The sequence below is a fragment of the Lutra lutra genome, chromosome 10, assembly GCF_902655055.1.
Source record: "Lutra lutra chromosome 10, mLutLut1.2, whole genome shotgun sequence".
In the NCBI taxonomy this organism is placed as follows: domain Eukaryota; kingdom Metazoa; phylum Chordata; class Mammalia; order Carnivora; family Mustelidae; genus Lutra; species Lutra lutra.
Window position 1 is genome coordinate 62,684,543 of NC_062287.1, and position 25,657 is coordinate 62,710,199.

The window sequence follows — 25,657 nt, forward strand, 5'->3', positions numbered from 1 at the left end:
AAGTAGAGTTCATTTTTTTTTGGAAGTTTTCCAAATTTATGCTCATGAGCACACAAGGGAAAAATAAAATGAACAATTAAAAAAAGAAGCTATCTCCCACTGTTAAAACTCACTGACACCACACAGTCGTGTACTAAATGGCCTGTGGCCTCCATTCTTGCTCATTCTCTTTCCCTCACTCTATAACATATCCAGTCTCCACACTGTTGTTAAAGTCATCTTTCCAAAATGATAGTATCACACCCTCCTTTAAGATTCCTTAATGTTTTGGGGCGCCTGGGTGGCTCAGTGGGTTGGGCCGCTGCCTTCGGCTCGGGTCATGATATCAGAGTCCTGGGATCGAGCCCCGCATCGGGCTCTCTGCTCAGCGGGGAGCCTGCTTCCTCCTCTCTCTGCCTGCCTCTCTGCCTGCTTATGATCTCTCTGTCAAATAAATAAATAAAATCTTAAAAAAAAAAAAAGATTCCTTAATGTTTCTTCATGACTAACAAAAACTTTTTAGCTTGACACAGAAAATCCTTCCTGATCTGGCCATCCTCTAACTTCTCCTTCCAGTTTCACACTTGCTATGCCATCAGTGTCAGGCTACTTGTAGCCAGCCATTTACATCATCTGTTTTCATGATTTCATTTCTTTGCACAAATTACACTTCTGCAACCTATATTCCAAACCAGTAATGGAATATAGAAAATTGTAAAAGTTGACAGAAGTAATCAGAAATTTCATACATGATGACATCTATGGCAGTTAAATTCATGATATAAAAATGAGAAGCCTGGGGGTGCCTGGGTGGCTCAGTGGGTTAAAGCCTCTGCCTTCGGCTCAGGTCATGATCCCAGGGTCCTGGGATCAAGCCTCACATCGGGCTCTCTGCTCATAAGGGAGCCTGATTCCTCCTCTCTCTCTGCCTGCCTCTCTGCCTACTTGTGATCTCTGTCAAATAAACAAATAAAATCTTAAAAAAAAAAAATGAGAAGCCTGAATCCCTGATAATATAGAGATAAAACACAATGAAATATCATATAGCCATTAACATTTTAAATGTTGTATATACAAATGTGATTTTTTATGAAAATAAAAATATAAAAAATACAGCAAAGTATGAAGAACATAAAGATAGCCACAATCCATCCTATCAAATAGATCCACTAATAACATTTTTTGTGTGTATATATATATGTGTGTGTGTAGCCAAGGTTCTATATATAGAGAGAGAGAGAGCCAACTTCTCCCCATGGGAATATATATATGTATATAATCTTACCCATATATAGTTCTATATCTTTTACTTCACTTAACACCATTAAGTATATTATTACAATATTTTTGGAAAATATAACTTTTAATGACTGCGTAACATTACACATACAGGACCTTTCCCCTATCTGGGTGGGAGGAGTACAGGATAAAAAAACACTGCAATAAATAACTTGAACATTTATTTATCTTTGTGTGTTCTAATGTAGTTCAGAATGCTTAAACCTGCTACTTTCTGGAGAAATCTTTTGGAACAAGAGCCTTTAAGGGCCATGTTATATGCCTTATTATCCCATCGCTGGGCATGTCTGAAGGGACCAGTGTGAACATCAGATACAAAGCTAGCCAATCCAAAGGCTTCCCAGTAGCCTATGCCTTAGCCTGACCTCAAAGGCTTGTGTAGAGGTAGTAATGAAAATTGAGCCAGTCATCTTTCCCCACTCAGAAATCTGAATAGAGACCCAGAAGGAAGTTACAAGTTAGTGGTAAGCAATAGAATTTAAAAATATATTCATGGATGTGGTGGCAATTCTAGACTGCAGAATCAGTAAACAGGTCAACATGTAGAGGGGAGAGGCTACCCAAAGGGAAACAAGTTTTTGGGAGAATGGCTTTGTGTAATGGCTTTCCAGAGTAAGTTCTTATATAAAAGCTTTTGTCCTTCTATTTTTTCTGTGAGATTTTAAAACATGAATGTTATAGAGCTCTATCTTTGTTAGATAACTTAAGTGGGTCTCTGTTCTTTGGGAATAGAATCACTCTAATAATGTGTAATCTATTCCCAAAAGATATATGCCTAGACATGAAATAGATGTTGGAAGGAATATCAACAATTTTAAGGCTTATGATTAGCCAAATAGCTTTCCAGAGTCTATCAATTTACCCTCATTGTAAATAGTGTATAAGTATCAATCACTCTGTACTCTCACTGAAGATAGCTATTAGAATTGTTAATAGAAGTGGTGTTTTATTGCTTTAATCTGTGGATGTCCTTTGCCAATATTTAGTAGATGCCCATCTTACTAATTTATAGAAGTTCTTAACTGTCAGAGTCATGACAGATATTTTTCCTATTATCTAATTTCCATGTTTTTTACCTACAGTTTAGAAAATTTTGTGGCCAAATTCCTAGGTATTTTTTCTGAGTTCTTCCTTTTTATCTGATTCTTTAAAAAAGCTTATATGTGTGTTTTCATCTATATAAAAATTCACTTTGGTGAATTCAAACATTCATGTTAAAGTAGCACAACCCTCTTTAGAAAGAAATTTTATGCTAATCTTGAATATGAATTAGATGAAAATGAGGTTAAATTTGTAGTTCATTTCTGATGTACCATCCTACATGAAACCACATGGAGGTTCACAGAAGTCGGCCTGAAAACCTGTGCTTTAATACATATTAGAACATATTAGAATATATATATGATGTAGGTCATGAAAGTCCAATTTAGTTTTTTAACCAGAGTTAAATCATTTTCTTAGCACCATTTACTGAATAATCATTTTCCTATTCATAGGTATTTTTAATATGTAAAGTATATATGCATATATACTAAATATATTACATATGTTATCCATATACTGGTCTGTTTCTAAGCAATTTACTGACTGAGCATTCTGAACATTTTTTTCAAATGTACAATCAGTTTCTCCATTAATTTCAACATATCATTTACTTTTTTTCTTATCATTTGCTTTTTATTTTAGGGCAATGTCATTGATCTTTTAAATTATCTTTGCTCCTCTCCAGTGTCTGTTTTTCTTAAAAGACTTTAGATTTTTTTTTTTAATTTCAAATCTCATTGGGGTTTTGATGAAATTTGAAATCTATAGATTAACTTAGGAACATTTCCTCTAAAAAAAATTATAAGACTTCTCTATGCAAGTCCTCTTTTATTTTCCTCAGATTTTTTTCATTGTTTTCATTCTACATTTTTACTTGTTCTTCTTTAGAAAATAAATTTAAGTGTTATTATAAACCATACTTTTTCCTACCCATATTTTCTGATTATAGCAAAAATTTAGGAAACTACTGGTTTTTATATTTTTACTCACCTTATGTATTTTATCTAACACCCATAGTCTCCCTCTCAGGCATTTATATATAATCTGCTTTTATACTCAGCATTTATGTGTTAAATATTTTTTTACACAGCTACTTATTTTGGACACTTGACTGTTTAAATGATGTTAGTTCTCATTGCCATTTTTAGGCCATAATTTCCACATTCTTGAGCTCTCTTTAAGAAAGGAACATGTGATGAGTACTGGGTGTTATACACAACTAATGAATCATTGAACACTACATCAAAAACTAATGATGTACTATATGGTGGCTCACTGAACATTAAAAAAAATGTATGATGTTTCCTGTCTTATCTAATCTATTACCTGCATAATTTAGACAATAATGACAATTTAGTTGATTAAAAATAATACCATAGGTGATAACAGGTTTTTAATCTCATATTTCTGAAGTTGATGTTCCACTATCCTTTGACATTTACTTTTGGAGTTCTTTATCCATTCTCTTTTCACCAGCTTTGCAGATTAGCCAGAATTTTTCTTTCTGCATGCTTTAGGTTGTTCTTTTCCCTAAGCTGTTTCTAAGATGGTTTTTATATTGTTTTTTTCTAAAATCTAGTGAACATATATATGTTTAGCTCAGGTAAAATATCTTCATTTCTTTGATCATTGATTCTATTCCATATTCTTTTAACTTTCTTAGAAACACCTTTAATTCCTACATTAGATCTCCATTCTTTGTACTTCCTGTCTTTTTTTCATTATTTCCTTCTCATTATCCTTTTTGTATACACTGAAGATATCTCAAGTTCATTCATTACAGTATTTGATATTCTGCAGTGCCAATTCTGTTTCTGTTGCCTTTAACTTTGATCCGTTTTAAATTTCCCTGTAGTCCTTCATTGTTTTTCTTTGTTTTAGAGGTTCTTCTCTACTTACTGATTTCTGCTCTAGTTTTACTGACTTCAGTTTTTTTTTTTTTTGTAATGCTACTCAAGACACCTGTTTTTTGAAAATTTCTTCAGGAGACTGAAATAGCTAATTTTCAGGGCTGTCAGGTTTTAACTCTTCACGGTAGTGTTCTTTCTTTGGTACTGCAATTCCCTGTTATTTCCCAAACAAGCCCACTTAATTTAGTATCTCTTGGGCAATGATGTCTAAACATATTTATATTATCAATAGTTAGGACTTGTATATTCCCGCTGACTCCACTCCATTTTTACAATGGCCAGATTCTCTCTTCTTCCATATGTTTTGCACATAGCTTTGAGTTTAGTTCTGCTTTCAGCAGCTATTTCTCTATTATCTCTCTCTTCTAAGAATAAATCAGTCTACTGCTTAAATCTCTAATTATGAACAGATGGAGTATCTTCAGTTTCCTGACAATTCCTTCTATTAGCTTTTACTGACATCTTTCACACCCTACTTAGAGACATTAAATATTGTATTTCTTGTTACATGGTATCTGAAGCTATGAATCAATGTGGAATCCTGGGAAGAAGGATGTGAGAGTGTGCTATGATAACCTGAAAGTGCAGCACCCCTGCAAAAGATGGTTCCTGACTTTTCTGGCTGACAGAGATAACATCTCTACAACATCCTGTCTCAGGTGAGGGATCATGCAGTTCTTCCCTATCTTATGTCATAAGCAATCAAATTGTCCTGCCTTGTAATTTAATTCTTCCACATTTAAGCAATAGGTTATCTACCAGTTTGAGTTTGAGGTTTTGTGTGTGTTTTTCTTGTGGCTTCCCAGGAACTTTACAGGGGAGTCAGGATACTGTTTCATAGCTAGCTAGCCAATTTGCATTAAAAAAAAAGTAAATGTCTCAAAGTCAGTGAAAAGATAGAGTTGAATATACAGTGTGATTTCACTCACATGAAAATGCACACTAAAAAGGCTAGAACAAAACAGGATGAAGAGTTTTCTTCTTGAATCTTTCATATATTTTATAATGGATATGTATGATATAATAGAAAAAGTAAATACACTTTCATTTTAAATATATAGGCATCCTCCTAAGGATTTCTTCTTGAACCAAATGATTCTTAGTGGGAGTTGGGGGAAACTAGAAATGTTGCTTGGGATTATTTGGGTTTATTTATAGACTTTTCTTCCCCACAGCATTTATTGGGCTGAACGTTAAGCTTTGATTAAAGTGGTTAACTAAGTAAATGTAATTATAAGGTTTCTCATGTGTGATTATTGTGAAGATGAGAATTTTGATCAAATCCCTTATAATACTCATGGCATTTATGAGGTTTCTCTCCTATGTGGACTCTTTGATGAATTCGAAGAGCTGAGCTATGACTGAAACCCTTGCCGCACTTAGTGCATTGATAAGGCTTCTCTCCTGTGTGGATTCTCTGATGAATGTGAAGATTAGAGCTGTGACTAAAGCCCTTTCCACAATCATCACATTTATAGGGTTTTTCTCCTGTGTGGACTCTCTGGTGAATGAGAAGGTGGGAACGCTGACTGAATCCCTTACCACACTGTTCACATTTATAGGGCTTCTCTCCAGTATGTACTCTTTGATGAGTATGAAGCTTCGAACTCTTGCTGAAGCCCTTCCCACATTCATGACAAGTATAGGGTTTCTCCCCAGTATGGACCCTCTGATGAATACGAAGATCAGAGCTATGACTAAAGTCCTTGCCACAGTCGTCACATTTATAAGGCTTCTCTCCTGTATGTACTCTCTGATGAATTTGGAGATTTGAGCGCTGGGTAAAGCCCTTACCACAGTTATCACATTTATAGGATTTCTCTCCCGTGTGGACTAACTGATGAATCCGAAGATTTGAACTCTGACTGAAGCCCTTGCCACACTCATCACACTTATATGGTTTCTCTCCTGTGTGGACTCTCTGATGAACATGAAGTACTGAACTCCGACTAAAACTCTTACCACACTGATCGCACTTAAAAGGCTTCTCTCCTATGTGAAGTCTCTGGTGAATCTGAAGTAATGAATTTCTACTGAGGTCCTTATTACACTCAAATTTATAGAGTTTCTCTTCTGTGTGGACTCTTTGATGACTGTGAAGACTAGAGATCTGACTGAAGCTCTTACCACACACATGGCATATGTAAGAGACCTCCCCTGTATAGACCCTCTGATGAAAGTGAACACCTAAGCTTTGCCTGAAGTTACTGTCAACTTCATCACATCCATACAGCTTCTTACCTATGTGAATTCTTGGATGTCTGTACAGGTCTGATCTCTGAGAGAAGCATGCTGTGCTGATAGAGCATTGAAAGAACTTTTCTCCACGTTGATTTCTCTTGTGGAGAACACACTGTGAGTTCCAATAATAAATTTCTTTACATTTATTACATCCACAGTATTTCTCTTCCACAGAGTTTTTCAGTAGGTCATGTTGACATAGTTCCTCAGTGTACTCTGGAAGGGCTTCTACTGTTGGTACATAAGAATGCTGAACTATGAGCTTCTGTTCTTTTTCCACAGAGAGATTTTTCCTAGATATGCCAAGATGGCATCTGCTTCCTTGAAAACCATGTAAATCATTCACATAGATTTCTCTAGCATAGTCTTCATGGGTATGTTTTGTTTCTAAGGACTGCCAAGGTATAAACTTTGTATATTTTAAGTTCCTGGGACTTTTGCCTTCAAAAGTTAATTCACAGTTCCCATTCCGTGGTACTTGGGTGGAGAGTATCAACCATTCCTGATGGTGGGAAAGATCTTGTTGCTTTAGGTCTTTTGAAACTATTCCTTGGATGGTTTCCACATAGTTTCTATTCTCATATATCTGAGTCCTGGCATTCCTCCAGCCTTGCCAGCAGGGAAGATTTTCATGTTTTAAGTATCTAAATCTTTCTTCTTGGGGTTTGTAGCTCTCTTTCCAGTTTCCTAGAATAAGCAGATAATCCATTGGTGAGATAAATGTGGTTTTTAAAAATTTCCAAGTATCTCAAGCATTGACTTCCAGAATTACAGGAATAAATGTGTGGGTGGGAATGGGAAAGGATTATGCTTAGGCTGCTCCATAGTTCGTCTGAAATTCATGTGTTTGTTCATTCATATATATACATTAATTCATTCACTTATTCAGACATGCTGTAGATGTATCTTGAGCATCTGCTACTTATCAAGTACTGTTAGATATAAACAAGTAAGGCTGACTGTTTCATGGAAATCATCTTAAAAACAGATTTAATTAGATTACTCTGTTTGGAGCATTATTTTAAGAAATAAAATATTGTTTCTATTTTTTTGTTCTAGCAGAGTGTGACTGGTTGTGTGAAAAAATGGCTGCATTAACTCTGTACCTCTGGGTGTTCCCCTTCCATGCTGACTTTAGCTTGGCTATACAATTTGGTTTAATGGGACAATAGCAAAAGTGATACAAACAGAGACTTGAAAATGCCTGCGTACTTGGAGCTTGCCCTCTTTTTGCTAGTTTTGAAAATTCTATGACCACCACCATGTAAACAAGCCTGGGCTAGCCTGCTTGAAGAGCGACATATGGTCAACACATTCCCATTATCCCCACTGCTACCAACCAACTCCCAGACATCTAAGTCTGACTGTCCAGCCTCATCACAGACCATCCAGCCCCAATCAGATCACTCTGTGATAGAAGATCCATCTAACCAATTAGAATCATGAAAAATAATGTTTTGAGTCACTAAGTTTGGGGTAGAGTTTGTTATATAGCAAAAGCTAACTTGTATAAATAGTATGAAGAGAGAACAAATTTAGGACCACACAAAATTGATGTGTAGAGGTCTGCATTTTAAGTGTAATCCAGAAAATGAATAAGAATAAAAATCACAAATACCTATTAATTACATAGCCTAGGTGTCTTGGGAGATGTCTTGCTCTATCTTCTGTCATCTGATTTATGACCCATTTCTGAGGGTCATATTCCTTCTATCTCAATACAATACCTAGATAAAGAACCAAAATACTCAAAAAAACTGGTTCCAGAAGATACTAATTCTGTTACCTAAGAGCTGGGATAACTTTACCTACTGACATGACATTTGTGTAGTTCTCCCACATGACCTGTCTATAGAGCTTTTTTTGAGAAGAATCCAGGAATCTCCATTCCTCCCAAGTAAAAATAACAGTCACATCTTCAAATGTTACTGCCATCTGGTCAAAGATCAGGTTTTCCAAGAAGAGACCTAAGGGAGAAGACGGACAAGGAAACAGCCATTCAGCAGGTAACATAAATGACAAATGAAATAAAAAAAGAAAGAACTTCAGTAATGAAAAAAACAAGAAAAGTAAGAGGATACTTAATAATAGGGATGGCTAAATAATGTATCTAGTCACTGAAGCCCATCACAGTCATAAGAAACATATAATAGCATCTGTCTGCTAACCACTGGGCTAAGGACTTCACATATACTTCATAATCCTCACAGCAACCTTCTCTTATAGATACTATTATTATCCCGATTTTTAAAAAATGAGTAAGTAATGGTTGAAAAAGATTAAGTCAATTGATCCCCCAACACTTTTTATTCTGGAAATGTTCATCTTCCTGCTCCAATCTTGGCTGGCTATTCTTTAGTGCTCCATTTTCAAGATCATATTCTTCTTTTTCCCTTTTGTGATTTACTCCATTAATTGGGAGGTATATGCCCAAATGAGTTCAGTCAAGCTTATGAATGTTAATTTCATGGCCACTGAAAAAAAGCAAAGGTGAGAAACAAGCTAAAGTTTTCTTCAGGACACACATTTGGTTTAAAGGAGAATGTCCAAGCTTGCTTAGTGTCCTTATCATCACTCACAAGTGGCTGGGTATCAAATTCAAGAGTGAAAAGAATTTTTCTCAGAATTGCTTCACTGTTTGTATGCCTTCATTGTTGTTTCTAAGACCTTTTTTTCTTTAATTCTCATTCCTTTGTGAGCAACTTTTTCTTTGCTCTCTGTAAATATTTTAGGATCCTCTTTTGACTGGCCCTCTGCCTCCAATGGTATGGATGCATCTTCAGCTTCTCTGTAGTTCAAAGGGTTTATCAAATCCTTCTTGTGCTTATTCCCCTGTGGAGCATTCCAGGATGTAAAGTCTTTAGCCCTATGAGGCTCTTACCACCGTTCTGCCTCTTGCTTTACAAGTTGTGTGTGTGTGTGTGTGTGTGTGTGTGTGTGTGTGTGTGTGTGCCCGCGCGCGCGCGCGTGCATGCATGTTTTAGGAAATTATTTATTTATTTATTTATTCATTGAGAGAGCGTACACACGGGGATTTGTGGGGATGCAGAGGAAAAGGGAGAGAAAATCCAAGACTCCGGGCTAAGTATGGAGCCTGAGGTGAGGCTAGATCCCACGACCCCAAGATCATGACCTGAGCTGAAATCAAGAGTCAGATGCCCAACTGCCTGAGGCACCCAGGCATCCCTTCCAAGTTTTTGTTGAAATTCCTTATTTTCTGATGGCTCCTTATTTCATCATTGAAGATTCAGACAGTTTTTAGTTTCTTATTATCATCATGAAGTTTTAGAAAAAAGAGATAAATATATGTATTCAAACCGCCCAAAAATTATTCTTTTAGTGGAGAGAACACCTCATAAATAGGTTATTTGACAAACTGATTTCATTTTTTGATGACATTCTCAATTCTAAAGTTCAATTAAGAATGTTTAGTAAATACTATGAATAAAGGAAATTGGTAGATTTCATGGAGGAAAACTAAAATATCATGACTACCAAATCATTATAATCATAGCAGTTAAATATTATCAAGAAGTTATGTGAAAAGGGCTGTTATTTATTATCACAATAATCCTCTAAGGTATAATTATCAATACTAAAGGAATAAGGAAACCAACATTTAGCAAGATTAAGTAACTTGGACAAGGTCATGCAGTTACAAAATAGTGGCCTACCTACTAAGTCAAGTCAGAGAAGTCAAAAACAACTTGGTAAAGGATTGTAAATCAAGATTTCCATGTTTATCCTTATTGTGTTAGCAAAAGGACAAAAGGAAGATGTACTGAAATATTCAAGGATTCAAAATATACCACCCACATACTGCTTTCCAAATAAACTACATGAAAATCCATGGGTAAACAATGAAGTACTAAGCACAAATGACAATGTTTATAAATGTTTATAAATGTTAAAAACTCAGAATATAATAAGTCTATTTTAACACATACAAATGCAATTATAAATAAAATCAGAAAAGAAAAATGGGATGTTTAGATTCCCAGATGACAAGACTGAAAACTGGAGTCAGAACAGAAAATAAATGAACTCACTGGTTCCTTATTTTGTAAAAAGTACAGAAAAATAAAACTCAGCCTGTTGTTACTGGCTTTGTTATTTTTTAAATATTTAAAAATTTCTTTAAAAATTATACTAGAGGGGCACCTTTGTGGCTCAGTCAGTTAAGTGGCTAACTCTTGATTTCAGCTCAGGTCATGACCCCTGGGTCCTGGGATGAAGCCCTACCTCAGGCTACATGCTCAGTGAGAAGCCAGCTTGAGGATTCTCTCCTCCAGCCCTTTCCCTCTCTCCCTCTATCCCCTTGCTTGTGCATGTTCTCTCTCTCTCAAATAAATAAATCTTAAAATATATACTAGAGATTGAGTCCAGTTGCTCTCCCAAAAATAAATTCATAAAATTTTAAAATAATTCTGAAGTAATATAAATAAAAACTGAAAGCCTACTCTCCCCAAATAACTTGAGAAGTAACCAGGATAGTTTTTACTGTCCTTTCTGACTTTTTTTCATGCATACCCACAAACATACATACCCCACTGACATTTTTTTCTTAACTAAGACATGATAATTCTGGTTTGCATTTTTCACATAATACATAATGTACAACTTCACATTTCAGTACATATGTCTATTTTATTTGTGGTGGTTTTAAAATACGTCCACAAATTATTTGAATATAATAATACTATATTCAAGAGGTATAGCCAGTTCCCCACCCTTCAAGCATGGGCTAGACTTAAGGACTCACTTCTAATGAATTTTATATAAAAAACAGAAGAGGAAGAAGTAATGCTGTGCAACTTTCAAAACTAGCTCTTAAAGGCACTGCAGCTTCCACCTCGCCCATTTTCTTAGATTACTCACTCTTGGAGAAACTGCCTTCCATGTGGTAGGACTCCTAAGTAGTCCTGTGAAGATGCCACATCTTCACATCCTGTGAAGATGTGGCAAGGAACTGAGGCCTTCTGTCCTCTGAGAAATGAGGCATCCTGCCAACAGTCACATGAGTGAACCATCTTAGCAGAGGATTCTCCAGCCCCGTGAAGCCTGCCAATATCTGCAGTCCGGCTGACAGCTTGACTGCAGCCTCATGAGAGACCCTGAGCTAGAACTACACAGCTACACTGCTCCCAGCTTCCTGGGAGATAATGAGATATTATTATGAATAACAAAATAAATTTGTGTTATTTTAAACTGCTAAATGTAACTTACTATGCAATAAATATTGTTGTAGCAAACATTCTATTAGAGTTTAATTACTATTACAAATTGTTTTAGAAAACAGAAAGTGAAAGCTGCTAGCTATGTGGCTAGTGTAATCTTGACTCCAAGACCAGATTAAAGACAATACAAAAAAGTTAGATTATAATCCCATTTTGTAAATTTTATAAATCTGTAATAATCCTAAATAAAATATTAGATAATTGAATTCAGAAGTACTTTAAAATATGCATCATGGTCAAGCATCATTATAGGAAGGAAGGACAGTTCAATATGAGAAAATCTATCAATATTATTTATTAATAGACTACAGAAGAAAACCATAATTAACTGATAAAGAGAAATCAAGTGATAAAGTTCATAATATTCAACACCTTTATATGGTCTTTTTTTTTTAACGATTTTATTTATTTTTATTTATTTTTATTTATTTGAGAGAGAGAGAGAGCAGGAGAGGGGAGAAGGCCAGAGGGAGAAACAGACTTCTCAAGGAGCTGGGAGCCTGATGCGGGACTCATGACATGAGTTGAAGGCAGTCACTTAATCAACTGAACCACCCAGGTGCCCCCCTTTATATGGTCTTTAAAAACTTTTAGCAAAGTAGGAATAAAAAACCCTCTTAATTGGTAAAGTTTACATATTAGGAACCTATATCAAACATTAAGCTGAATGGACAAACTTTGTGTTTCTTTTATTATGGTAAACAAGAGTGACTCCAGTCACCACTGCTTTCAACATAGTATCAAAGGTCTGATAAACACTGTAAGAAAATGATACGAGGCATAAGGATTAGAAGTAAATAAAAAAATGTAACTATTTGCATATATTATGGCAATCTACCTAGAAAAACCAAGAGTACATAGATAAACCTTAAAATAAACAGAGCTCAGCAAAATTACCAGATACAATAAAGCGTAACAACCACTAGAAAATGGGGGACACCATTCACCAAAAGCAAAACAAAAACAAAAAAAAAAAACACTATCTTAACCAAGAATATAAAGAACTCTTGGAAGATAACATTTAAATTCGAGTACGCAGAAAGAAGACTTAAATAAAAGGAAAGGCATACTTCCATGTTCTTGGATGGGTTGAATTAAATTCAGTATACCACCCCATCAAATTCCAACTGGATTTTTTTGAGGAACACAATATACTTTTCCCCTAAAATTTACAGGGAAAGAAAAGAAGAATATAATATACTTAAGTAAACCAAGCAGGAAGACTTGCGCTGCCAAACAGTGACACACTGCCAAACTACAACAGTAAAATGAGAACTGACAAATAGACCAGTAGAATAGCATGGAAGATTCAGACTGTGCTTGTTTATATACAACACATTAATAATGAAGATGGCATTAAAAATAAAAGTTAAGAATGGATTATTTACTAAATGGTGTTGTGAAAACTGAGTAACTGTATGAGAAAAAATAAAAGTGGATTCCAACTTAGTATCATATACAATGTAGACACTAGATGGATTAAACACTTAAAGTGGGGGGCACCTGGGTGGCTCAGTTGGTTAGGCATCTGCTTTCAGCTCAGGTCATGATTCCAGAGTCCTGGGGTAGAGCCCCACATCAGGCTCCCTGCTCAGCGGGGAGCCTGCTTCTCCCTCTCCCTCTCCCTCTACCTGCTGCTCCCCCTGCTTGTGCTGTCTCCCAAATAAATAAAATACTTTTTTTTAAAAGGGAAAGGTATAGAGTAAACAAAAGAACATGGAGTTGAAAAACATTTACCATTCTGAAATGAATCTAAGTGCCAGTTTGTTGGAAGAAAAATAGATATATTACCAGCTAGCTAACCAAAGGGGAAAAAAGGAGTGAGCATAAATAGAAAAAAAAAGTTAGAACTGACATTAGGGAAATGGCAACAGATAAAATTCAACTGAATGTTACGTGGGCACCTTCCACAGCTCTTTAAAAATAAATCTTAATAGGAAGGTTTTTTTTTTTCCTAGAAAACCACTCAATATGTCATAAAGAGAAAAAACCTGAACTGGTCAGTTTTATGAAAGAAATTATCAAAGAACTATGACCTTCAAAAATAACCAACCCAAAGATTTTCTTACATAAATTCTTTCAAATTTTCAAGGAACAGACTTGGAGTTATTAAATTGTTCCAAACATATAGAAAAACTATCAAAATTTTTAAAACATTCAGGAAAACACTGAGACAGTAAAAGTCAGAAAACTATATATCTATACTGTATTATTAATGAATATTGGCACAAACTTCAAGAGTAAATAAAGGAAAATATAAAGCTAATAAAATCCAGCAACACCTATATTTATACTGTCACAGAACTAATTACTCCAAAATGTGGTGGCTTCACACAAAAATAATTATTTTTCACAATTTCTCTGGGTCAGAAATTCAGGAATGGCCTGGGCAGTTCTAGCTCAGATCCCTCATGAGATTGTTGAGTAGTGGCTTGAGTGGGCTGGAGGATTCACTTCCAGGGTGGCTCATTCACAGGGCTGGAAGGCTGGTTGTGACTGTTGATGGAAGGTATCCATTTCTTTGCACTTGGTTATGTGGCCAGGGCCACCTCTCAACATGGAGGCAAGCAAAAGCTGTATCCTTTCTATGACTTAGCTTTGGAAGTCACATAGCATCACTTACACTGTACTCCACTGGTTGAGGTGATCACAAACCCCAGCCAGATTTGAGAAGTGGGGACATAGATCCTACTTTTTGGTGGGAAGATTAAGTCACATTGTAAGACAAGCATTAAGAGTCAGATATGTTATAGGTGTGGCCATCTTTGGAAAATGCAAATGCAATCTGCCATAATACCAAAGCATATTATAGCATGACGGAGTGGTGGTTTATTCCAAAAGGTAAAGAAAGATCCAAATGAAGAAATCCATTAACTATAAACTGTCACAATAATGTCAAATAAGAAATGTTATATATTTTAATCACTGCCAAAAAAGTACTTCTTAAAATGCAACATGGGTCCTTCATTTAAAACTACAAAGCAAGTTAGCAAAACAAAGACATGCAACCATATTTCAAATCCAAATGTAAGACATTCAAAGCATTCCCATTAAGACTGGAAACTCAACAAAGATACTGCAAATTCACTATTTTTAAACCACTAATGAAAGCACTTGACAATACAAGCACTTGACAATTATAAAGGGTATGGTTGTACATAGGAAACCCAAGAAAACCAACTGAAAATCATTAGTAATTATAAGCAAAGTCAATGTCCCAGAAATTTTTTTTTTTAAAGATTTTATTTATTTGACAGACAGAAATCACAAGTAGGCAGAGAGGCAGATAGAGAGAGAGGGGGAAGCAGGCTCCCTACTGAGCAGAGAGCCCGATGCGGGCCTCTATCCCAGGACCCTGAGATCATGACCTGAGCCGAAGGCAGAAGCTTTAACCCACTGAGCCACCCAGGCGCCCAATGTCCCAGAAATTTTAATATTAGGTTTATACCCTAGAGAAACTTACACATGTATACCAGAAGATATGTACAATAACATTTTCAGCATAACTGCTGTAATAACGAAACACTAGAAGCAATACAAAAGGCCCAACAACAGTAGGACGGATAAATAAGTTGTCATTCTGTGAAACAGTACATAGCTGTGAAAAAAGCTATATGTACATACAAAAAAGCTATAGCTACATTTGTATAGCTACAAATCAAGAAGCCAATCACAGTGATTCCATCTATATAAAACTAAGGAATAATAAACACATTTAAGATAGCAGTTGCCTCTTTAGGAAAAGGAGGGAATGAAATTGTGGGGTCAGCAGGGGGGTGCTTTTCAAAATATTTGGTGGTCTAGAGGGTAGGTGTTCATGTTATTTTAAATTGTGCATAATATTTTAGTATATTCTTTTGCATGCATGTAACGCATCACAAGTTCAAATTAACTGACCATGTAAAATACAATTAACGTAATTTAGAAAGTTCAGACGTATACTCATTAAAAGGTATTTTAACTGACTGAAACACCCAGGAGCCACTTTTAAAATGTATTTTTAAAATGACATGTACGGGGTGCCCAGGTGGCTCAGTCAGGGTTAAACGTCTGCCTTTGGCTCGGGTCATGATCTCAGGGTCCTGGGATAGTGAGCCCTGTATCAGGCTCCCTGCTCAGCGGGGAGTCTGCTTTTCCCTTGCCCCCCTACCCATGCTTGTTCTCTCTCTCAAATAAATAAAAATAAATAAATTTTTAAAATAACATTTACAATAGCAACTAAAAAATATAAATTCTGGGGTGCCTGGGTGGCTCAGATGGTTGCAAGTCTGCCTTCAGCTCAGGTCTTGATCTCGAGGTCTTGGGATTGAGCCTCACATTAGGCTCCCAGCTCAGTGGGGTATCTGTTTCTCCCTCTCCCTCTGCCTCTCCTCCTTCTTGTACCCTCTCTGCCTTTTTCTCAAATAAATGAATAAATCTTTAAGTCTATTTTTAAATCTTTAAATATACACATTTATATATAAATATATGTGTGTGTGTGTGTATATATATATATATAGATAGATTCCTACGTACTTAACAAAAACACTTAGAACACAGATAAATGTAGCTTTTGAATTTAGAAAACACTCCTCAATCTTTGGTAGGAAAAATAAACATAATTTTGTCATCACTAAACTTACTTACATTTTCAAAGATACAACAGGTTTGGGGGAGGGTATTTTCAAGTACTTTTGTGAGAAAAAGGAAAAGTGTTAAAAAGAAATAATGAGAGGAGACTAACCCAATGGTATATTAAAACTCTGTAGCTCTTAAAAAAAAAAGAACTCTGTAGCTCTAATTATAACACCATGAGGCTGACACAGAAATAGAGAAGATCAATATAAAAGAATAGAAATCTGAAAGTGGACCTAAATATAGCAGTGAATTCTAAACATGGTAAAGGTAATAGTAAATTTGTGAGGATAAGATAGGTTATATAATTAATGATGCTGGAACATCTGACTAGCCATTGTCCAAAAAAAAAAAAAAAAGGCTAGATGCCCTGCCTCAATTCTTATGTCTTAGTTGACTAGAGAAAGTTGTATCAGATATGCATTATATTTTAACAATAACTAACATAATAGCAACCATTGTTAGTGATTCTGTTTGTCAGGCACTGTGCTGGTTTTTACATGTTTGCATCTCAACCCTAGAAAATTCTATTTCCCCACTTCAGAATTGAGAAACTGGTTAAGTAATGCAGTCTAGTTCACATAACTCAGAAGTGGTAGAGGCAATGAAGCAAGGTTAGATAATGGGTCCAGAGCCTGTTTTTTGACCATTAAGCTAGACTAAAAAAAATACTGAAAAGTTAATATATTCGGTATCTAAAACTTATTATAAGAAACTTTTACTTTCTTTTTTTTCCCCACAATGAGCCATCTTCCTTTTCTTTATTCCTAAATGTGGAAAAAGGCTAAATTCCTCTGCATTTTCCATTAAGCACACTACATATAAAGGAACAAAATTAAATACACTTGGATAGCAGTATAAGAATTGAGAGATGGCCCTCTGCCTGCTGCTCTGCCTACTTGTGCTCTCTCTCAATCTCTGTCAAATAAATTTAAAAAAAAAAAGAAAAAAGAATTGAGAGATGGGTTCATGAAACAGGACAGCCCCAAAAGTGGTCTGTATATACATTTGTGTATGTGTGTGGGTATGTTAAAAAATTTAGTAATTTGATATATAAATATGTAGCACCACAATCAATGGAGAAAGTAAATGCTACTACAAAAATAAGTGGGAGGAAAAATGTTTCACTTCTGTCATTTCTCGCACCAAAATAAATATATGATAGGTTTCAGAGTTAAACTTTTAAAATATTTGAAACTGTAAAAAACAGTTGAGAAAACGAAAGCCATTATGTATTATGTTTGGGGGTGAAGAAGAGCTCCCAAAGCATAATACTATATAAATAAAAAGAAATAAGATTTCGCTTTATACAAATGTGAAACTCATAAAAACAAAGAAGTCCTTAAAAGCAAAAGGCAAGCAACTAGAGAAATACAGCCTTTAACAAATGGTTTATATCTTTTATATACAAGGAGAATCTTTTATCAAATAGAAACAAAAAAATTTAGTAGGAAAAAAAGTAATGCATGTCAAGAGACATACAATACTTATGTCAAAGAAGGAATGCAAATGACCAGTAAATGTATGTAAAAAATGGTCAACCTTACTAAAGATTAAAGGGATGCAATTCAAGGCAAAATCTTAAACATAATACTCAAAGGTGGTAAAGGTTCTGAAAGATAGTATCTTTCCTCAAATGGTTATAAAAGTTCATGTGGGGGACGCCTGGGTGGCTCAGTTGGTTAAGCAGCTGCCTTCGGCTCGGGTCATGATCCCAGGGCCCTGGAATCGAGTCCCACAACGGGCTCCTTGCTCGGCGGGGAGCCTGCTTCTCCCTCTGCCTCTGCCTGCCATTCTGTCTGCCTGTGCTCGCTCTCTCTCCCTCTCTCTCTCTGACAAATAAATAAAATCTTTAAAAAAAAAAATTCATGTGGTATTTCTAAAAAAAAGAACTTAAGTTTCTCAAAAGTCTAAAACATGTTTATATTCCTTAACTCTGTTATCCTGTTTCTCAGAGCATACCTTGAGGATATAAAGAGATACATTAAATAAATTATGTATAAGAATATTTTTTAAAAATTTTAAAGATTATTTATTTGACAGAGAGAGAGAGAGCATAAGCAGGGGGACTGGCAAGCAGAGGGAGAGGGAGAAGTAGGCTCCCTGCTGAGCAAGGAGCCCAGTAAGGGACTCAATCCCATGACCCTGGGATCATGACCTGAGCTGAAGGCAGATGCTTAACTGACTTAACTGAGCCATCCAGGCGCCCTAAAAATATTTAACAGAAAACTTTATGATAGCAAAATATTGAGAATTACTTAAGTTTTTCCCCCCAAAAAGAAGATTAATATAAAGTACATATGGCTGGAATAAAGCCCATATATCTGGAATGGAATGATACATAATTTGAATGGAATACTAAATAGTCATTAAAACTTGGGCTACTGGGGCGCCTGGGTGGCTCAGTGGGTTAAAACCTCAGGTCATGATCCCAGGGTCCTGGGATGGAGCCTGCTTCCTCCTCTGCCTGCCTCTCTGCCTACTTGTGATCTCTGTCTGTGAAATAAATAAATAAAATCTTAAAAAAAAAAATCGGGATACTGGGGCACCTGGGTGGCTCAGTGAGTTAAGCCTCTGCCTTCAGCTCAGGTCATGATCTCAGGGTCCTGGGATTGAGCTCCGCATCTGGCTCTCTGCTTGATGGGGAGCCTGCTTCCCCCACCTCTCTGTGTGCTGCTCTGCCTACCTGTGATCTCTCTCTTTGTCAAATAAATAAAATCTTAAAAAAAAACCCAACTCAGGCTACCAAAAAATATGTGGAAAAACTGTTAATTGTATTTATATATAATATATATTTAACAATGAAAAATTATACATGTAAAAGCTATCAATACATTCAACAAATATTCAATGAGGGCTTACTACATGCTAGGCATAGTTCTATGTACTGGAAATGTTCTCTGCCCTCATGGAGCTTATTTATCATGTTCAAATTTTTTTAATACATAATCTCTCTACATGCATATATGTTAGATTACCTATGTGTCTATATTTGTATGTGTACATATATGTATGTATATGTGTCTATACAGATTATGTATGTATATCAAATATTAGATAAAAGACTATAAGTAAATAGATCCAAACGTCGGTAATGGCTCCCTCTTTTGAAGTGCAGAAGACTGAGTGGTGCACAACAATAAGTAACCAATTAAACACCAAAAAGCCTTCCACAATGTGGCCTCACCTTATACATGCATATTTAAATGCTCTACAGTTAGTTACTAGCTCAGTTTTCTTATTTTCCCCTCAATTCCTGCCTGAGACTAAATGATCATCTTCCTGTCTAGAATATCTTCCTATTCATGATTTTTCAAACCTGAGCTTCTGTTTCTTTTAAATCCCATTCATTGTGACACTGTTTAATGTATAACTTGAGAAATTATTATTAACCTCATATGGCTTACCTCCCCAACGTTAAGAAAAGACATTCTTATATATTTCCCTATCTCAGAGCATCAAGAACAGTACATATTATACAACAGACCTGGATGACCTGCTGAATAAACGAGTAAATGTTGGAAAAAGAGACTGGGTGGGAGGCGGGGAAATGCTACATAGGAGGCTTGGAAGCTTCTCAGGCAAGTGAGGAATATTTTCTATTCTGTCTGGTCCATCCATCCCCACTGCTGCTCCCTCTTAACTCCCACCACCCGTGGAGAATTCAGAGGCATTTTATAAAGAAAAGGCAATCCTACTCACCTGGGATCAGACTATGAGGAAAGTAGTGAACATTCCTTCCTCTTTCATGCTCCTCTTTTGGGGAAGGGTGGAGTTTTGAGGAGTCTGAGCTGAGGGAGAAGAAAGGAGGAATGAAAGTTTGGGCATATCTTACAGTTCCCAAACTCACTACAATCCCCATATACTGTTCTGTTTCAAGGGCTAGATAGGAGAGTTACGCCAACTGGCACCAAGGACTTTATTTCTGAACCTTTAAAAACTTCAAAGGTACATTTTTAGTTTGGGCATGAAAACAGAATTTGATCTTACCAAGATCCCTCCAGGGATGCAGATGCTCTCCGTGTAATTTAACCGGAGTCCCAAGGCTTAGTTAATTATTAACAAGTATATAAAATAATAGAAATGCGACATTTAGTTTCTTTCTAAAAGTATTTTTCTTGTTTTGTTCAATCATCATTGTTAAGTAGAAAGATAGTTCCATTGCTTTCCTGTACTTACTACAATAGAAATACTGGATTTACTATCAGAGTATTAGAACCTTAAAGAAGGGTCCCAGATCTAGCATTCCAAGGACCTGATCAGTCTCAAGTCTATTACTAACCACTTGTAGAACCTGGAAAATGGTTTCTTCTAGACCTCCCAGGGCCTCACTTTCCTCACCTGTAAAATGGGGGCATGAGCCTTTGCTACCCCGGTTCTGCCTTGGTGATCACAGGTCCCTGGGGAAAATGATAAACAGTTAAGAGCCCTCTTTCTCTAGAGAGAAAAAGCAAAACAAAACAAAAACAAAAAACGATTCATGGACGTTTCAAGAGCAGCACAGGTTCGGGCTCCCCCAAGGCGGGCTGCCCGAGTGTTTTTGCATTCAGACACACAAACCGTGCTCTAGGAGCGGGATCTGCCCGCGCCAGGGCCACGGGTCTGCGCGGCCTCCGCTTCCTCACCTAAGACGCGCGCGGCCTCCGTCCCACTTACAGACCCCCGACCCGAGCTCCGCCCCAACACTTGTCAACCCTGAGCACCCCGGCGCCAAGGTCCAAACTACCTCTGTCCTCCTCTCCCCTTCCCCATATTCGGTTTTAACTTGAGGAGTGCGGCCGTGAAGGACCCACCTACACTGGTGTCTTCGGGATTTCTAAGCCAGAGCCGCTTCTCGGCCCCTCACCCTCCCTTTTCTGCCACTCTTTCTTCAGCCACAGCTCTCCCCGCCCTTGTCCGCTTCTGGCTCGGTGCTCCCGAGAGTCCGCGTCACTTATGGAGCCTCTGAGGGGGATGGGACCGGCCAAAATTGACCATCTACACAAACAATGGCCGCAGCCTCGCTAGACCGAAATGGAAGCCCCGGGCCTCGGCATAGACACTAGGACCGTTTCCAGGGAGACGAGAGGGGCGGGGCGGAAAGGAGAGCGGCGGAGAACGTGGCTCCTGATTGGCTGGAAAGCCTCCGGGCGCAGTTCGGCTCTCAGCCTCCAGCTTGCCAGGCAGAAGACCTGTACCCTCCGCTCTCTGAGAAGAGGCTGGGGTGCAGCCACCCCAATGCTAACGAAATAGGACTGTTCTAGGAGCTTTTAGGTCCCCTGGGAAAGGGACAGGGCTGGGGATTCTGGCCGGTCTCGGAGAATTCCGGGACCCGCAGAACCCGCGAGTGGGGACCCCCCCCAACAGGAAACCTGGGGGAAACCATTGCTGTCACTTCGCCTTTGCGGGCGAGGGATGCTTGAGCCCGCTTTCCCACGCCTTTGGCGGAATAGGCACCCCACTAGCTATGGTCCTAGCATTGTCCCTAAACTCGAGGTTGGAGTCGCGCCGCCGGGAAGAGGACCTTTCAAATTCCAGGTTGCTGTTTCCCAGGACCCTCTTGGCTCCTGCTGACTCGGTGGCGGGGTCGCGCTTTCTTCCCCGCCCTTTTCTTGCCAAGTACTGGACTTCTCTGGAGACTGCAGGCTGAGAGGAGAAAGACAAGGTGGGACTGAGGCGGCGCCATAGGAAAGAGCCCCAGAAAGAGATCCAACCACTTGCTCTTCTATTATCTTGTTCAGTGTTCTCTTAGGAAAATGTTTTCATTACCTTAAAGCACTTTTTCTCAAACTTAGGCTGGATCAGTAGTATTCGACTCTTAGGTAAGGAACACTTTTTTAGAGTAGTCTTTAAAAGCAAGGGACTAGGTGCCTCGTTAGCGCAGTAGGTAGCGCGTCAGTCTCATAAAAGCAAGGGACTCCTTGGATTCTTTTCTGACAATACCACCCACTTAAGATGTGATCTTGTCTGCATGACAGCCTTTTGGTGTAATCTTTAAAATAGGCACAATAATAGTAACTATTTTACAAGTTTGTTGTTAGAATTAACTGAGTTAATGTCCTTGAAACGTTTAAACCGGTCCCTGGCACATAGGAAGTTATATATATTAACTATGTTTATAGTTCAATGTTTGGCAGAAGTAGGTGGTCCAGAGCCTACCCCTCTGGCCTCCACCAGGAAATGAACACCTGAATTTCTATGACTCCAAGATCACACTTTGAAAATCATTGTGTGGACCCCTCCCTGGCTTACACGTTCAGAGTCTATATGGCACAGTGTTTAAAGAGAGGTTTTGCTTTAAAAAAAGAAAGAAAGAAAGAAAGAAAGAAAGAAAGAAAGAAAGAAAGAAAGAAAGGAAGGAAGGAAGGAAGAAAAGAAAAGAAAAGACAGGTTTTGCTGTCTAACAGAACTGACTTTAAAAATGGTTGTGTTGGGGGGCGCCTGGGTGGCTCAGTGGGTTAAAGCCTCTGCCTTCAGCTCAGGTCCTGATCCCAGGGTCCTGGGATCTAGCCCTGCATCAGAGTCTCTGCTCAGCAGGGAGCCTGCTTCCTCCTCTCTCTCTGCCTGCCTCTCCACCTACTTGTGATCTCTGCCTATCAAATAAATAAATAAAATCTTTAAAAAAAAAAAAAAAAAGGTTGTGTTGGGGCGCATGGGTCGCTCAGTGCGTTAAGCATCTGCCTTCGGCTCAAGTCATGATCTCGGGGTCCTGGGATCAAGCCCCGCATCTGGCTCTGCTCAGCCGGGAGCCTTCCTCTCCTTCTCTCTCTGTCTGCTTCTCTGCCTACTTGTGATCTCTCTCTCTCTATCAAATAAATAAACTCTTTAAAAAAAAATGGTTGTGTTACCCATTAGGTGATTTGGGGCAAGTTATTTAATCTTTCACCCCCACAGTTTTTTCATCTGTAAGATGAAGATTTTAGTATGGTTAAATTGTTCTAGTTAAGATCCTGAATGCACACATTTTACAGAGAGAGCATGAGCAGGAGGGGCAGAGGGAGAGGGAGAGAGAATCTCAATTAGACTCTGCACTGAACACAGAGCCTGATGTAGGGTTTGAGGTGGGACTCTTCATGGGGTTAGATCTCATGACCCTGAGATCACAACCCTGAGATCATGATCTGAGTCAAACCAAGAGTCAGATGCTTGCTTAACCCACTTCACCACCCAGACGCCCCTATAGTCTTATTTCTAAAATGTACTTTGAGACTAACAGACTAAACTGTTGTGTATCAGAGGATCTCAGAGATGTGACCAGGTCCCCTGGATTTTAAGCTTTTTTTGAACTTACTCTGAGAAGGAAGTGGAACCAGAGTTTTGTTTCAAACAACTGGAATCCTTAAGACCTTTCATCCCAAACACATGTCTTCATCATGTTAAGGTTGGCAAATACTGGGGAAAAAATCAGAGCTTTTTCATATAAAAGATAGTGTACGGGTCTCCCATTTTATAAGGTCATTCACAGAAAAGTGCAATAAAAAAATAAAATAAATTTTAAAACTCCTACTAAAGTTAGATGTGGATCATGGGGGAGAATTGTAATGAGCTCTTATATTCCCTATGATGTCTGATGTCTGCTTCTCCTAAACCAGAGAATTGAGACTTACAGAGAGAAGTTCAGAGCACTGGTTTAGAAACCTGATGTTGGAGCTCTCTCATCCCCTTCTTCATGGGCTAGATAAGAATGTAGAAAACAATATCAGAGCCTAGGTGTGCAGACTTGAAAGTGGGGTTTCTTGAAAAAAGCCTAGACCCTAGTTCTGTGGAACTCTTAAAAGATCTATATAAATTTACTGGGGTTCTTTGACTCCCAGGAGGCCAAGAAAAAGCTGAAGTTGACTATCTCCTGTGCTGAGTCTGAGAGATTGTAAGTAGACTAGAAAGCAAGAGGGTTTTATCCAGATGCCTCAGTAGGAAAATGGCAGGATTCATGCTTCTTACTCAATAGCCAGCTGCCTTAAAGGTTGCCTTGCCTCTTTGTCTTCCCCTGTCTATGGGAGTACTACCACTTAAAATAGCCCATTAACCAGACTTGAAACTCAATGAAATGAAAAAACAAATATGCAATATGTGTGTGTATAAATATATTTTCAGGGGCACCTGGGTGGCTCAATGGGTTAAGGCCTCTGCCTTCAGCTCAGGTCATGATCCCAGGGTCTCTGCTCAGTGGGGAGCCTGCTTCCTCCACTCTCTCTCTCTGCCTGCCTCTCTGCCTACTTGTGATCTCTCTCTGTGTGTCAAATAAATAAAATCTTTAAATATATATATATGTATATATATATACATATATATATGTATATATACACACACACACATATATACTTTTAAAAATAGAAATTTAAAATTAAAAATGTCTAAATCTGAATCTATTTACTTATATCTTCCTAATTCATCAATTTAGCAAGTGAATTGAAATGGTCACTTTTGAGACCCAAGAAGTAGCCTAGATAACTTAAATACCCCAAAGCATAGAGGAAAAGAAAGAGATAGAAATAATTTTTTAAAGCTGTTAATAGGTGGGACGCCTGGGTGGCTCAGTTGGTTAAGCAGCTGCCTTCGGCTCAGGTCATGATCCCAGTGTCCTGGGATCGAGTCCCACTTCGGGCTCCTTGATCGTCAGGGAACCTGCTTCTCCCTCTGCCTCTGCCTGCCATTCTGTCTGCCTGTGCTTGCTCTCTCTCCCTCTCTCTCTCTGACAAATAAATAAATAAAAATAAAATCTTAAAAAAAAAGTTAATAGGCTTAAAGGATAGGTCTATGAGACCTAATATGCAGACACATAAGTCCCAGAAAAAAAAAAAAAAGAATGGATAGAACTGAAAAAATGAATGAATAACAAAATAATAGAAAAAGTTTCTGGGCTGAAAAAAAATTTAAAGGTTTGAGTCTGTAGATCTAAAGAACTCAGTACATTTCTGTCTGGATTAATGAGTAAAGACTCATACTAAGCATATACAGATGTCATTCCGACATGCTAAGAAAAAAAGAAAATTCATAAGCTTTCAGGCAGAAAGGCCAGTTATCTAAAAAGAAAAAATATTAGACTTCTCATTTGTAATGTTGGAAGCTAGAAAACAGCAGCCACTGACTGGTAAAATAAAGGGACTGCAGTCCATCAGCTAAAAGATAACTCACCTGTCCTCGTGAAATAAATATTTGAGGATTTGCAAGAATTCAGAGTCTGTATCATCCAGGTCTCTTCCATCTGAAGAAACAGTTCAAGAAAGGGCTCTAAGCAAATAACAAATAAACTAAAGACAGAGATAAGTCAGAAAAATTATGGGAAAAGAAATAGAGAAATCCATGATGTAATGATGTAAATTTAATGATGAACCCAAAGTAACATAAAGAATG

General features: G+C 37.6%; 1 protein-coding gene across 2 annotated transcripts; it reads right to left on the bottom strand.

The window, feature by feature from the left end:
- Positions 1–4,296: 4,296 nt before the first annotated feature.
- ZNF214 (zinc finger protein 214) lies at positions 4,297–21,361 on the bottom strand. 2 transcript variants are annotated; one of them, XM_047692790.1, is made up of 5 exons: positions 21,118–21,361; positions 20,666–20,724; positions 20,027–20,115; positions 8,282–8,440; positions 4,297–7,160 (listed from the first exon to the last, which is right to left on the bottom strand). In XM_047692790.1, the coding sequence occupies exons 2-5, from the start codon at positions 20,680–20,682 to the stop codon at positions 5,476–5,478; spliced, it is 1,950 nt and encodes a 649-aa protein (XP_047548746.1). In that variant the 5' UTR covers positions 20,683–20,724; positions 21,118–21,361; the 3' UTR covers positions 4,297–5,475. The 2 variants fall into 2 exon arrangements, with proteins under 2 accessions (XP_047548746.1, XP_047548747.1); XM_047692791.1 differs by lacking the exon at positions 20,666–20,724.
- Between the last annotated feature and the right edge of the window lie 4,296 nt (positions 21,362–25,657).